The 14822-nt window shown below is 55.9% G+C and overlaps 2 protein-coding genes and 1 pseudogene across 3 annotated transcripts in view; 1 reads left to right on the top strand and 2 right to left on the bottom strand.

Annotated features, from left to right (window-relative positions):
• MONBRDRAFT_25248 (uncharacterized protein) overlaps positions 1-602 on the top strand; it is a gene marked incomplete at both ends in the record, with an annotated part of 3460 nt that extends 2858 nt beyond the window's left edge. The window contains 3 exons of the mRNA XM_001745645.1: positions 75-203; positions 316-435; positions 552-602. Of these exons, the coding sequence (XP_001745697.1) occupies positions 75-203; positions 316-435; positions 552-602 (300 nt within the window). The remainder of the gene's footprint in view (positions 1-74; positions 204-315; positions 436-551) is intronic.
• A 59-nt stretch (positions 603-661) lies between these two features.
• On the bottom strand, positions 662-8815 carry MONBRDRAFT_44297 (annotated as a pseudogene; the record flags this gene model as incomplete). Its single annotated transcript has 5 exons — positions 662-1555; positions 1674-7081; positions 7198-8194; positions 8278-8404; positions 8679-8815. Coding segments are annotated over 5 exons (7563 nt in total), but the record flags the coding sequence as incomplete, so codon positions are not given.
• A 2695-nt stretch (positions 8816-11510) lies between these two features.
• MONBRDRAFT_32330 (uncharacterized protein) lies at positions 11511-14822 on the bottom strand (the record flags this gene model as incomplete). Its single annotated transcript, XM_001745500.1, has 13 exons — positions 14774-14822; positions 14061-14470; positions 13817-13845; positions 13642-13721; positions 13498-13551; positions 13160-13258; positions 12948-13031; positions 12720-12808; positions 12502-12583; positions 12027-12250; positions 11799-11896; positions 11627-11708; positions 11511-11556 (listed from the first exon to the last, which is right to left on the bottom strand). The coding sequence occupies exons 2-13, from the start codon at positions 14429-14431 to the stop codon at positions 11511-11513; spliced, it is 1338 nt and encodes a 445-aa protein (XP_001745552.1). The 5' UTR covers positions 14432-14470; positions 14774-14822.

The following is a 14822-nucleotide window of genomic DNA, read 5'->3' as shown; positions in this document are numbered from 1 at the left end:
GGGGGGGGGGGGGGCGATACCCGCGCAATCATGCAACCTTGCTTTATGGCTGAATCACTCACACACGTTCATAGGTAAGCCAATGCAACAGCAACGCTTGTGCATATGTCGACGTCTCGCAGTTTGACTACATTGGTTATACCATCCGTGATCACAACTACCGCTACACCGCCTGGGTCCCCTTTGACAACAGCACCATGCGGGTGTGGCTTCGTTTGCGTTTGATCTCTCGCGCTGCTCCTGGAGAACATGTCGTGTGGTTGGAAAACGAAACAAAAAAAAAACCGCTGAGGAAGTGCTTGCTGGCTTCCGTAGGTGGACTGGTCCCGGCTACAGGCCGAAGAGTTGTACGATTTGTCTGACTTTGATGGACGAGACTTTGACTATGATGGCATCTACGGCAACGTTGCTGGAAATTCTACTCATCAGGCCACGGTTCGCACCGTTAAACCCTTCTCTGCATCGCTCTGCAATCGACCAAGCAGCGACACTTGTCTATATCCGAAACTCATCAAAATGAATGGCGTGACACGTTCATGAACAATACATAGGTCAAACGACTGCGACAGGCCCTTGAGGCCGCGGTGGCCACGTGGCACTAGAAGTTTTGGCGCATCTGAGTTACGGTCGTCGGAAGGGGCATGCTCAAGTTTTGGGTTGGGCTCATTATCAATCAATTGGTTAAAAATCATTCGTATCCTAAACTCCCCAAGCCAAATGAAAAACACCACGCATGCAATAACACATAACACACTCAATGGAAAACATCGACACCAAATGGATAAAAAAAGAAAAAGCGAACAACTAATGGGAGACCCTCAGCAGCAGTTCTAATATCCTGCTGATGAGGTCGAACCGAGCCCAATAGGCATCGCCGGCAAAACAAACTCGGGCATGCTAATCATATAGAGCGAGCTTACAACAAAGTCACCTTTGTGGGGATGACCAAGACGCCGCACTTATCAGGGCAGGTGAAGTAGGCATGGTCGCCGATGAAGCCATTATTGTTGCCGATGGCCTCGTCCAATGCAACACCGCAACGCAGGCCCCGCTTTGTCATGTGCGGGCCAAAGTACTTGAGAACGCCTTCACCGTATCCCTCGACCAGGACGCGACGACCAACATCGGCGGTGCTTGATGGGTGCGTGGGCACTGACTCCCGCTGGTGCATTTGCACATCATCAGGTTCATCGAAGCCAAACGCAGTCAGGCCCTCCAGAGCCGACTCTTCAAACATCTGGTTGATCTGAAGGGCCGGCGCATCGGTGCCAATGGTGGCCTGTGCCGTATCCAGCTGAGTCGAATCCAGCGTGGAAAAGCCAGAGGGAGGTTCTTCCGATTCATCTTCCTCAATCACGTTCTCTGATTGACCCATATCATACAGTGCATGGGCATCGCTAAAGTTCTCCGTCGTATCGACCTCATCTTCACCGTTGCCCATATCATAATGCGCTGCAAAATCTTCTCCTTCAGGCTGAAGGGGCTCTGCCAGGGAGACCTTGGATACATTGACCAGCACGCCGTGGCCACTCTGGCAATCAAAATACTTGTGACCCTGTGATCAAGAGAAAAAGGGGAGCCAGGCAAGATACGTCAAAAGGTAAGAGGGGCAGCAATTTTCCACAACCACAAGCACATGAAAATTGAAAGCAAAGACCCGAGGGCACACTTACGCCAACAGTGCCATCGTTATTGCCAATAGGTTTGTCGAGTACCACACCCGCACGCAGGCCAGCCTTGCTTTGGTGCGGGCCGTAAAACATCAGAGTTCCCATCGTGTTGTAACCCTCCACATACACGCGTTGCCCAACGTCATCCTTGGTCACCACGCGCGAGGTGACCTGCTGAAGGCGCGTCTCTGCTTGGCCGCCGTTGTCGTACAACTCCGAGCCTTGCGCTGAGGTGCCTTGGCTATCGGCATCGCTGATGCGGAGATAGCCACCCTCCACATCGTCGGTGATGAGGTCGGACAATTGCTCGGCCAGCTTGCCGAATGACGGGCGGAAACCGGGCGTCTCATCCCAGCATGCCAACATCAAATCATAAACCGCCTTGGAGCAGCTCTCGGGGCACGGGAGGCGATAGCCTGCAGACACTTCAACCCAAACGCGCTGATTGCTCCAACCGTCGTATGGCAGACCAGCCTTGGTGTAGATTTCGTAGAACAGGATGCCTGCAGCCCAAACATCTGTCGACTCGCTAAATTTGCGTTCATCCAGAGCCTCGGGCGCCGTCCAGCGAACCGGCAAGTTGCCCGAGCGCGAGCGGTAGTAGGCATCGGCACCATCATTCTCCTCGCGTGCAAGACCAAAGTCAGCAATGCGGCATCGCATGAGGGCATCCAGCAGCACGTTACGCGCGGCCAGATCACGATGAACAAAGTTCTTTTCGTGAATGTGCTCCATGCCAAGGGAAATTTGCTTGCAGAAGCGAATCTTTTGTGACTCGGACACATCCGGGTTGTTTTCGAGGTACGACTTGAGGCTACCCTTTTCGCAGTACTCCAGCACAACAAGCAGCGGCTCGCCGACCGTGACAACGCCCACCAGCTTGACAACGTTGGGGTGATCTAGTTGCACCATGACGGCCGCCTCCTCCAACAGTTCTTGGCGGTCTGACACCCCGGCAGTGTGATGCAGAGACTTGACGGCCACCAAAAAGCCAGGATTGGGTGACTCCTCAAAGAGCGCCTTGTACACCAAACCAAAGGCACCACGGCCCAACTCCTCCAGCATGGTCAGATTGGCACGCTTGAGCTCGCGAGGAATGCGAACATCATCACCGTTCTTCAACTGCTCAATCATGTTGAAAACTGAGTTCCAGTCGGCGGGTCGGCGCGCATGGGAACGGGCCCGCAGCACGAGAAAAACGATCACCAATACCAAGCAAAAGGCGACCGCTCCGGCAACGCCAATCGTCATGGTGCTTGATGCATTCGAGGCCGACGCCAGGGTGCCGTTGCGGCTTTCCTGAACGGCAATCTCATCCACGACAACGACAAACTCGCACGAGTTCAAGTTACCGGACATGTCTGTTGCGTTGCAAACGACCGCCGTGCGACCAATGGGATATGAATCACCAGGTTCATGCGAACAGGTCAGATTGGCAACGGCATCGTTATCGGAGGCCTCGGCACGGGTGTAGTTGACCACTCGGGTGGTACCGGTTTTCGTCTCAACGAGATTGGGCGCAAAGCATCGGATGGTAGGCCCGACGTGATCTTCAACGTTGATGACCACAGTGCCGGTTGCTTGGCGAGCCCAGGCATCGAGGACGCGCACCGTTACGCTGTGCACACCCACGCCAAGGTCGAAGGTAGGCTGTGGCTCCACAACAGACACGCCCAAGTTGGCGTTGTCCTGCATGTCCAAGATGAAGTCATCGCGATCAACGGTGACGGTGGCTGAGTTGGCTGAAAGGTTGTATGTATTCATGACTTGCAGCGTGAGGTCGGGGGCTTGCGTGTCGATGACACGAAGGGAGGAGGAACAGTTGCTGGTCAGGCCAAACCAATCCTCGACCTCGTAGAGAATGTTAAAGGCTGGGGCCGTGGCCAGCTCAAGTGTCAACTGCACCTGATCAGTGGTTGAGCCCACCGAGAAGGGAACGCTACGACCACTGACGTCGGCATTGACACCATCAACGAGCTCAACCCAAGGACCTGAGGAGCCAAAGCGGCCAAAACGACGCAAGAAGCGCACCCCACGCGCGTCACTAAACACTGGCAGGGTCCAGGAACGAATACCATAGTTGGTGTTCTGCACAGCAGAAAAGCTGGTTGACGTGGGGCAGCTGCGGATGCTTGGGGGAATGTCGTCAAACATGACCGCTGCGCGCAGGCCATCCTCGACTTCCAACTCCGTGCCATCGTGAAGAAGGATGATATCAACGCTGCTTGTCGTGGTGAGCTGGTACACGTGAGTTTGAGAGGTGCCCAGATCGACGGCAGGCCAGTCAAGGTTCACTGTGATCGTGTCAAAGTCGACTGCGCAGTCATAAGTCAAGGAGCTTGCTTGAAAGACGATGGCACCAGAGTTGGGATCGATGCGAATGGTGCTGCCACGCAGAGGCTGAACGCCTTGCAGTTCGGGGCACGAGATTTCTGAGCCATCCTCGTTAACGAGCTCAAAGGTGGCTGTGGCGCCCGAGGCCGTGGGGGCACCTGAAGCCGAGTTCCAAGTGAGATCAAACCTAAAGAAGTAAGCCTGTAGCGTCTCAGTCTGGCGGATCATGATGGGGTCACTGCCCTTGGTGTTGATATCAAAGTGCAGACCAGTTTTCGTTCCGAGATTGGAAGAGAACGGCAGGCGCTGAGCCGTTGCGTCCAACAGGGCAACCTTCTCGACAACGCTGGGATCGTACTGTGGCATATCCACAATCACGCCACGGGGCTGTGCCACCATGTCCGCGGCCAACCCGGTGACGGGGTCCTCTTCGTACGACACGTAGATGCGGAAAGAGCACGTCTCCGCTGCGAGAGCCGCCTCGTCGCGAATGTCGTATGTCACGGTGTGAGGGGAGTTGAGAACGGAAAAGTAGTCCCCGGGGGCATGGCTGCGCTGCAACGTGGCCTCGTCGAGGGCCACGTTATCAAAGGCGATGGGCTCTGTCCAAGTGACAGCAACCGTGTAATTGGGAGCCAAGGCCGTGGCGTATTGATTGGCTGGGCAGCCCAGGAAGTAGGGCGGAATGATGTCGGAGAGCGTCAGGTAGGGCCCCGGCTCCTCGGTGAAGATGCCGGCATCGGTCGAGTTGTATTGCATGGACACGGACGATCCGTCAGCCGGGAAATATGTTGTCAAGGCACGGCGGCGACGAGTCGGCTCTGGTACTGCATTGGGATTATTGCTGGAGAACGGCATGTTCACGTCGATGGTCGTCCAGGACATGCGGCCGGTAAAGGTCTGCGATGTAGCTTGGACCCGGAAGCAGGCAAGGTCATCGGTGTAGCCCGAGCCGCCATCTGTAAAAGTCAGCTCGCTAGTAGCGCCATTGAGAGAGACCTCCGCAGGAAGCAGATTGTAACCCGAGGAGGGCATAGTACCCTCAGAACACCACACCAGTGAGAGCCGGAGCGCAGCCGAGAGCTCGTCGGGGAGGTCCAGGCTGAAAGGCTGGTTGGGCCCCGCAATGCCAAAGGCAAAGTCGTTGTCCAATAGGTTCGTCGTAACTGTAAAGGAGGAGAGGATGAGCTCGCCGTCCACGCGCGGGCTCTTCTCAGCAATGTAATCGGCTGCCTTGCGGGTAGTTGTTGAGAAGGTGTGGGCAATGAGGGAGGCCGTTAGTTCAAAGCCCTGCACGATACTAATCGTGAAGGCGCAAGTAGGTTGGGCCCCCACATCCATCGCCTCAACGACGCTGTACGTGACCTGGTAGTCGCCGGCGGCCAGCGTATACGAGGGGGGCTGGGTAACCTCGACGCTAAAAAGGTTGCTGATGGTAGGTGGGAGGGCAATGGTTCCAACATCAACGGTCACGCTCTGACGCTCGCCCAAGTAGCTGGTCATGCGAGTGATCGCAGGACAGCCTGCAAATCCTACCACGGCCACCTGAACCGTCTTGGTCGTGACGCAGCCACCCGCGGTTTGCTGGACTTCGTCGAGGCGGCACTCGGTGCGGTTGTCCTTGGCCTGGATGGTGAGTGTGAAGACGCTTGGGCTGCCGTCAACGCTCGAGGCCAACAAAAGCTCGCCAGTGGTACTGTTGAGGGCAAAGGCCGATGCAAATGCCGAGTCCGAGACGGCGCTGATGGCATAGGTGATGGAGAGTGATTCGTTGGTCGAAGAGCGAGGCGTAGCCACAAAATGGGTGAGAACGGTTCCCTCAGCCACCTTCATGTTCAGAGAAAGTGTTTCAACAGCCACAGTGAAGTTGGGGGCCAGGGATGCCGCTGTGCAGCCAAGGCCTTCGGATATATACCCAGATATGCACGAGTCACAGGCAAGCAGCTGGAAGAAGGAGCCACCAATTCGACTTTGCATGACACCTGTATCAAAGGAGGCCTTGAGACAGCATTGGCCGTCATCTGTGGCCGTGTCATAGAGGAAAAAGGCGACGCAATCGCTGCTGGCTTCGCAGAGAGCGGCGCATTGATCTGAGGTCGACCCAGTGCCAGTTAAAGACACGCACTCGGAAGGCTGATCGGACGACGTGGCGGCATTGGGCATCTGATCAATCGACGAGAGGAGGTAGCCGTTGTAGTCACCTTGATAGGAGCACTGAGAGCAGGTGCCCTCGCCCGGGCAGGTGCACAACTCGGTGTTATTCCCAGTCGGATTGCACACGTCAACGGGTTGGCAAATGCGATCATTGGTCAAGGAGGCTCCCAGCACCTCCCAAGAAACGGTCACGTTGCAGGTGGGGGTCACTGGCGTGCAGGTGGCAGCGTTTGCGGTCGTGGAGAAGGTGCCTACAGTGCAGGACCGGCAGATGCGGTCCTGGTAGGTAGAGGGAGCGTAGTTGACATACGAGCCCGCAGGACAATCAGACCAAGGTTGGCAGTAGGTTGCATTGGCAGCAAAGGTGCCTGAGGCACAGGTCGTGCAGACACGATCCGAGGTGATAGTGGGCGGCATCGTCTGTACTTCGCCGGCGCGGCAGGTGGTCCACGTGTTGCACTGCGTGGCCGTGTTGGTGGTGGCCGTAAAGCCAGCAGCACAGCTGCTGCAAGCACGATCGGTGCTTGAGGTGGCGAACGTTGTCACGTATTGCCCGGGTGCACACGTGCTCAGCGTCAGGCAGCTATCCGCGCCTCCGTTGGGCTGATACTCGCTTCGCTCCACGGAGCAAGCCACGCAAGTACGTGCCGTACTGCTGGTTGGGCCGACGGCTTGATAAGAGCCAGCTGCACACGGGGCAGGCTGAGCAGTGGGCTCTGCTGTGGCTGCGAACGGACAGTACTCAATGCTGGCATCGCAGATGGTGCAACTGGCCGCGTTGAGAGAGTCGCTGTATTTGCCCGCAGGGCAAACGGCACAGGCGCGATTTGAAGTTGGCGTGGGAGTGGCTGTCACGTATTGGCCGGCAAGACAGTTATCGTAGCTGTCACACGATGTGCGACCAGCACCGCTGGTGTATGATCCTATCAAGGGACATGCGTGTTGCTGAGTTGCAAGAAAGCGCATACAAAGGACGGTTGTGGACTGTATCGTGTGGGGTGTGGTTGCGTGCGCTCGAGACGCGACAAAAAGTGCTTACCTGCGGGGCAATCTTCGCAACCAGAGGCCTCTTGGCTGTAAAACTCGCCGGGCTGGCACGCGGTAGCACTCGTGTAGCATTCCTGGGCTCCTTCACCAGAGATGGTGTCGGTTGGGCAACTGGTGCAAGACGGAGCGTTGCGCGTGTCACTGTAAGTGTTGGCTGGGCAAAAGTCGCACTCGCGGTCACTTGAGGTGGTAGCAGCGGCGGTAATGTAGCTGCCCTTGGCGCACGAGCTCGCAGTCAAGCACTGAATGTGTTCATCGTTTGTGTATGAAGTACCAAGGGTACAGGCCGTGCAGGTTGAACAAGCTTGAGCACCGCAGATGGAGCCAGCTGGACAAGAGTGGCACGTGTCAGTACCACCGCTCGAGTACATGCCGAGGCCGCAGGCAATCTGGCTGGTTTGATCGGCGCTGGCCACGTAACCAGCCGAGACGGCGGTACACTGTGTGGCACCAGAAGATGCTGAATAAGTACCCCCAGGGCAAGCCTTGCACTCGTAGGTGGTTTCCGATGCCTCGGTGATGACTGCGAGGTACGTGCCAGCTGCACAAGGCACACAGAGGGAAGCATCGGTGGCGCTTTGAATGTGGCCGACAGGACAGCTCACGCACGAAGTGCCTGAAAGGTATTCGTTCTGGGCGCAGGGTTCGCAGGTTCCGTCCACGACTCGACCGGCGCACACTTCACAGCGGAGCTGACCCTCCTGCTCAACAATGACGCCGTCGCAGTCGTAGCAGACCGTGGCGCCCTCGGAAGTTGCCAGCTTACCCTCGGGGCAAGTGAGGCATTGAGTGTGATCGTTACCCGACTGGTAGGTGCCAATGTCGCACATTTCACAGCCAACGTTGAGACCGTTTGAATTTTCTACAACGACGAAGCCACCTGTAGAGCAGTCCTTGCAGGACGCCAGGCCGGTTTCGTCGGCGTAGGAGTTGCCAAAACAATCCACACATGTGCCACCCTCGGCGCCAACCTTGCCAACGGGGCAGTTCTGTATGAATGGAACAATCAGGCCAGTACAGACACATGTGAGCTGATATTGCTGCTGGATGTGGTGATTGGGCCGATCCTTACATAGCAATTGCTCCTGTCGCCATTGCTGGTCTGGCCGAAGGGACAGGTTTTGCAGTCGTTTATGCTATTGGCCTGCGAGGTGTAGTAGATGGGCGAGTTGTATTTGCCGGCGGGGCAGAACTTGCATCTAGTAGAACGATGATCATCCTGATCCTGATAGGAGTTGGCAGGACAGGCTGCAGGCACGCGAAAGTGAGTTGCATCGGACACCGAGCCTATCAGTAGTTGCCGTGTTGTTGAAACGTACTGTAGCACCGCTCGTAGATCAAGAAACGACTAGCATGGTGGTGTGTGATCACGATGGGCAAGGTGGCAAGTGCACAAACCCGAAAAAGTCAAAGGTTCATGAGGTCAAGCGAGGGTGGCGCACTACAGACACTGTCCACAAAAAGATTGCATACCCGAGATATTCTCCTTCATCGCACTCTTCTCGACTGCCGCCGCCGCCGCCACCAAAGGCCGTGGAGGGGATGGTGACAAGGGCAAGGAGAAGTATGGCCAGCAGGGCCAGACGGCATGGGTGGAGTGGGGCCGTCATGGTGCGATGCTTTCTGCAGGGAGGCACCGACACCTCAGGCAGCAAGTCCTGGATGACAGCGGAGGCCGACATGGTGAGGGGCAGCCCCGGCCGCGCGTCGTGCGGCACGGTACAGAGCAAGCAGTTGGTGGAAGATGAGGTGTGCTGATCGATGGAATTGGTTGATGGATGGCAGGCACGAGAGGAAATGGGAGAGCAGGATGGTGGGTCGGGGAGATGAAAGTAAACAAATGGACAGTTTGCTGGGGGGCGGGGGTTTGGACAACTCAACACAAAAACGCGCAAAGGTGGACTCACAATGGCGATGGGACCGAAGCGAGGCCTGATCCTGGGCAGGACCGAAACAGAACGAGTGACTCTCTCGCTGTCCCTGTGTGTGAGAAGGGAGAGAGAGAGAGAGCGCCGTGCGTGTGTTGGTGTGTGTGTTGGGGGAGATGTCGCTGAGCCTATAGCTCAACAGGTGGTGGGGGTTCGCCATGTTGATGACGGATTTCATGCAACCCAACTAGTAAACTTTTGTGTGTGTGTGTGTGTGTGTGTGTGTGTGTGTGTGTGTGTGTGTGTGTGTGTGTGTGTGTGTGTGTGTGTGTGTGTGTGTGTGTATGGGGTGCGGCTGGAGACCTGTTGCGCGGTTTGCTCTGACGAACCTGATGTGACCCTTTGGGGTTGAGGACCCGCCTTGGGACTGGGAAGTCGATCAGAGAAGCAGGTTGCAAGTCGTTTGAGGCCGGGGTCTAACCTAGAGCTGAACGAAGAGAACGGCCGAAGGCGTTTGGAGAAGATGGGGGCAGGTATCAGATGAGATGGATGGTCGGGGGGCGCTAGCACGTAAAAGAAAGGAGAAAGAAGGTCAACGAAACAAGAGAGACCAGCAACCGGATCATGTGATGTCGGGGGACGAGCACACAACACACACATTTGGCGCCGGCGTTTGGGACGGCAGGCCGAGGGGCACAACCAGAACCATGGGGTGCGAAAGCGCAAAAAGACAGATAGAGACTCAGAGAGAGAGCATGTGTGTGTGTGTGTGTGGATGACGACGGCTGGGAGATGTCGTCGCGCTGCACAATGTGGAGATGTGTTACTCAAGTATCGTCAAGCGACACCGACACACACAGAGAGAGAGAGAGAGAGAGAGAGAGAGAGTGTGTGTGTGTGTGTGTGTGTGTGTGTGTGTGTGTGTGTGTGCGGTAGGTGGCGCAACCACGCATCAAGGCACGACCATGTGAAGCTCACCTGCTCTGTGTGGAATGGCAGGAAGAACGCGGTTCAATCACTATGCTGCCCCGGTGAGAGGAGAAATGGCAGCCGGGTGGCGGTGATGAGACAATGAGCGAGGCCCCGAGGGAAAAATAAAAAATATTGTTATGACGTCGATCAACCTCCCAACGAGTCAGGACCTGGCTGGCCAAAGGGAAGGTCGCCACATATCACGAAGCAGCGAAGCAGAGGGGCGTTGTTGCATGCGCAGAACTGCAAAGGGGCTTTTCCTTTACTTTTACTTGCGTTCCTTTCCTTAGTTTCCTTAGTTTCCTTAGTTTCCCTTACAGCTGTGTGGGTGGTATTTCTTGGAGGAAGGCTAGATCAACTGGCACGTGATACTTCAGGACGAATTCGAACCAAAAAAGATGAGAGTGACAAGACATGATGGGAGAGAAAGCTCTTGGGCTGCCCGCATGTTCGGGGTACCGCCGTTTGGCAAGGCGACGGCCCATTGGACTGCCATTTGAACCGTATATCGCCTCGTCCCGTTACACATTCACGGCTGCGCGGCTGCCCTTTTTTTCCTTCAGCATGGAGCCCATTACGTTTGGATCCGCTTGACCACGTTTACACATGTCCTTCCCACAAAGGCTTCGAGCCATTCACAACGCGCACAAATCCCTTTGATAATCCTCCTCGTGATGGGTCCTGCAAGAACCCCATCGAAACCCATTCCTGCGGCTGAAGCTTGTGGGTACACATGTAACTTTTAATTCTTATGTCTTGTCTCTCTATTAAAGCTCGCTGGATGTTCCCTCTCTCTGCTTCTCCCTTTCATTCTTCTTTGACGCATGCGCTCGTTTTCTCTCCCTCTCTTGTTTTGTGTGCCCTCTCTGCCCCTCTCTCTGTCTGCGACATCGCAAGGCCATACTCTGTCCGGAGTCTTGGATTTCAACCACTCTTCATGGGCTCGATTGGATTACTTCGCGACACAGGGAGAACCAACCTTGTCCCACCTTCTCGCGATATCGCCCGGGCCTCCAAAAGATTCACTCATCGCCATGAGCATCAAAAACAAGTGCGTGTTGCTGCCATCATCAGCACTCTCGACCCACTTGACCCGCTTGACCCGTTGGACTCTTGGAGCGACATCACCGGTTTGGTCAAAATGAGAAAGAGAAGGATCCAAGGACCGCGGTTCACAGCCCCCTCTGGCCCGCAGAACTTTTTAAGAGGGACACTCGTAACTTGCCGCGTTCGGTCCACTATTGATTAATGTTTGCCCCGTTTTTTGCTTGATGGTTCAGCAACAAAGAAAAAGGACACATACAGAGAGTCGGTTGAATTCTGATGGGGGTCGGCTGACTGGGCCTGGGAGAAAACACACACTAGAGTAATCCTTAGGAGCTCGCAGACCCGTTGCCTCGCCGGGTGGCTGGGGGTAGAATGTGACAACGCGCGCGCGCGTGTCTGTCTGTGCACGCACAGTTTCTTAAATCTTGGCCTTGGGGAACATGATGTCAAACAGCACGTATTTCCTACATCGAGAAACAAAGCAGAAGCATCAGGTCGGCTAGATCAGGTCCCCACATGCCTGCCACGACTCACCTCGTGTAATTGAGAATTCGGTTGTGCTCGTCCACCTCGCGCGGAATGTGCACCTCGTCGCGACGCACGCTCACCTCAAACCCTGTGGTCCAAACGCAGCAGCATCAATGAACGGGTCTTGTCCAAGATCGGCCCAGCCACATCAGACCCTCCCCCGCTTGCATGCACGTACCGCGCTCCGCAAGAATGGCCACAACAATTCGCAACGCTCGGGTCCGCTCCTGGAAGATGTCGTGATAGCTCTTGACGACGGCTCGACCACTTGATTGGCTGCGCACACGCACACACGCACACGCCCCCAAGCGTCGATTAGCGGTTGGTGTGGGGCACCTACAATCTCCCCTAGCTTGCGTGGCAGGCCACAAGCTCTTGGTCTTGGCTGCCAACCAAGAAGGCGTACCAGAGGCGGATCTGGGGCAGGAAATCGCGCTGAATAATTGTGATGCACTCATCCACCAGCTCCGGAGAACGAGCCTCATATTGGTCCAGCTCCTTCACCAGGTTGGCCCGAAAGTGCAAAGAGATGGATTCCGCCGAAGGCAAGGTCTGTAGACGGGCAAAGGTCGCGTCCGACAGCTCCAGCGAGCTCTGGTACGCAAACTCGCGCATCACACGCGCGCGCACCTGTAGCCCCACGACAGAAGCATATTTGAAAGGAGCGTAGTGAGTGCTCGCCCCAAGATAGCAAACCCCAGCCGCCACCTCGCTCAAGCAGCCAGAACAGCAGTCACACACGCAGCGGAAACAAAGGGGGAAACTACAAAATAATCAAATAATCAAGCTCAAACTGGCCATGGAAGGCATGGGGCTCAAATGCCATTGAGAATGGTGCTGTCATCCGGGACCGCGGCAACAGAACCTTGATGCTGTCGTACCTCCTCGATGGATCCGTCGGCAGCGATAAAGTGGTAATTGAAAAGTGATCGCAGCGTCCGAATGGGCTCGTAACCTTCCTCGCTACGTAGAAACAACGCGGACCACCGCCGCAGGCCAGCATCAGTCATAGGGTCACAGCCACAGGTGGTGCTGAACGGCTCGACCGACGTGCAATGATGCAACAGGGCCGATCAACGCGTCCAAAGCCAAGGCATACCGGAAAATTCGGTAGCGCTTGCGCGCCAGCGTTTCGTCAATGTCCGTTGTGCGGTTCTCCACCTTCCGACCCTCACCCGAAGCTTCCACCTGCACGGCGCGACGCGTGACAAGCCCAGAGCAAAGTGTGAGCCGCGCGCCAGGACCACGGTTCAAGTCACAAGCGTTTAGTGGTTAAGGCGAGATAAAGCGGGTGCAAACTTTATGATCGGAATCAAGCTAAACATACGCGTGCATTGTGCTCTTCGACTTGCTCGCCACGCTTCATTTGCCGTTTGACACTCTCCTCTTCACCAATGTACAGCATGACAACCTACCGGCCCCGGTGCACCGGACGCAAGACACACGTGCGTAAAAAGGCAAAATTAATCTGCGACAAAGACTAGACCCCAATCGCTATAAAAATTGGGGTAAGGTCAAAAAGCCTGCACAGCGACTGACATGGAACTTTGGACGTGGAAAGTGTGTGGCAAGGTCCGTGTGGAAGAATTCGCGATGGAGTTCGGCCATGCGCTGCTGCAGCTGTTTGATGACCTCAACCTGCATCGCCATTCGCGAGAAAATAAGTATGACGGTAAGAAAACAGCAAGAGCAAGCAAGGCCTGCGGGGCAGAAGAAGAAACGACCAGACGAGCTGCTCACGCAGACACAAAAATAGCAGAGAAAGCGGGCAGGAGAAGCCAGCAACATGCCTGCACACGAGTGCGGGGAAATCCGTCGACAACGACACCATGGCGATGCTTGGAATTGAGGAGCGAGCTGAAGACAGCGTAAATTACGTCCGAGTCGTTGACCAACATGGAAGTGCTCTTCATCTTTTGTGCCTCGGGTGTCTAGATAGGGGTGAGCAAAAATCGAATTGAATACAGCATTTATCCAGCGAGTCCGAAGCGCAGGCGTAGGGGTAGTGAATCTTGGCTGACCTGAAGCAGGGAACTGGTGGCAATGTGGTTGAGGTGAAGCTCGTTTACAAAGTACTTGGCCATTGTACCTTTACCCGAGCCTGAGGTGCAAAGCACAGGCAAATACCATCAGCATGTGGCGCCAGACGTCAGTACAGTACAGTTGCTACGAGAAAGGGGAAGACAGGAGGCCTACCGGGGGCGCCGTTCAGGTAGACAATGGTCCTGAACAGAGGAGGATTTGCCGAGGGTAGAGCAAAAGAGCCGGCGATGCGAAAGATGGCATGCGTGAGCGCTCGGATCTGGCGTACACACACGCACACACACTCCCAAGCGTTTGCTCGTGCCCTCGCTATGGCTTGCTCTTCCTAGAAACCTCCTTTGTATGGGCCAGCGCAAGCAGCTGCCAACCCGACTGAGCACGCCCGTGTGAAACGTACGAGGGGAAGCGGAGGTTGGCGCGACCATGCTCGCGCTCGAGGCGGCGCCAGACGGCATCAAAGATGGAGCGAGCAATGTCTGGCGAGTCGTGCACGTCTGGACCTTGGGAGGTTGTGCCACGACGCACAGCCTTGCCGCCCACCTCGACCTTGCCATTAGCGCCATCTTCTTGCGGCGCATCCGCGACCGTGACTTCGGCCGCTTTGGCGTCTGAGGCCCAGGTGCGGCGGCTGTTACTGCCCAGCGCTTGACAACGACTGAGCCAGCCCAGTGCTGATGGCGACGTCAATCGAGAACCCGTGGGTGCTACAGCTATGCTGCTCAGACGTGCTGAGAAACGCGCCTGATGCAACAGGGAGACCAACTTCATGACGCGGCGTTGTGAAGCACACACGTGCGTCTTGAGAACCTGGGTTGAAAACAAGAACCGTCGTCCAGAACGAGGTGAGCCGGTGCCAACTGCGCGCCCTGCTGGTATTTCCGGAGCACACGGTCCGATGATCTGTCACGCGCACACACGCGCATGCACGCACACACTCACACACGCACACCAAGATGAAAAACACCGCGGTTCCTGTTGTGCCCGCAGATTGAATCCCCGACGACGAGGAGAAAAAGGAGAAAAAAAAAAAAGAAGTTGTGTGTGCTTTCTGGTTGGGTTGTGCCACGGCATGCGCGGGCGCAGTCGAAGAGCAGGCGGAGATTGACCCACCTGGTAAACTCAGATACGAAGAGGAGACAGCAGGAAATGCTACAGGGAC

Source organism: Monosiga brevicollis, genomic scaffold (assembly GCF_000002865.3).
Source record: "Monosiga brevicollis MX1 MONBRscaffold_9 genomic scaffold, whole genome shotgun sequence".
Taxonomy (NCBI): Eukaryota; class Choanoflagellata; order Craspedida; family Salpingoecidae; genus Monosiga; species Monosiga brevicollis.
The sequence above is the reverse complement of the archived record's forward strand: the minus strand, read 5'-3'. Positions and strand labels throughout refer to the sequence as shown.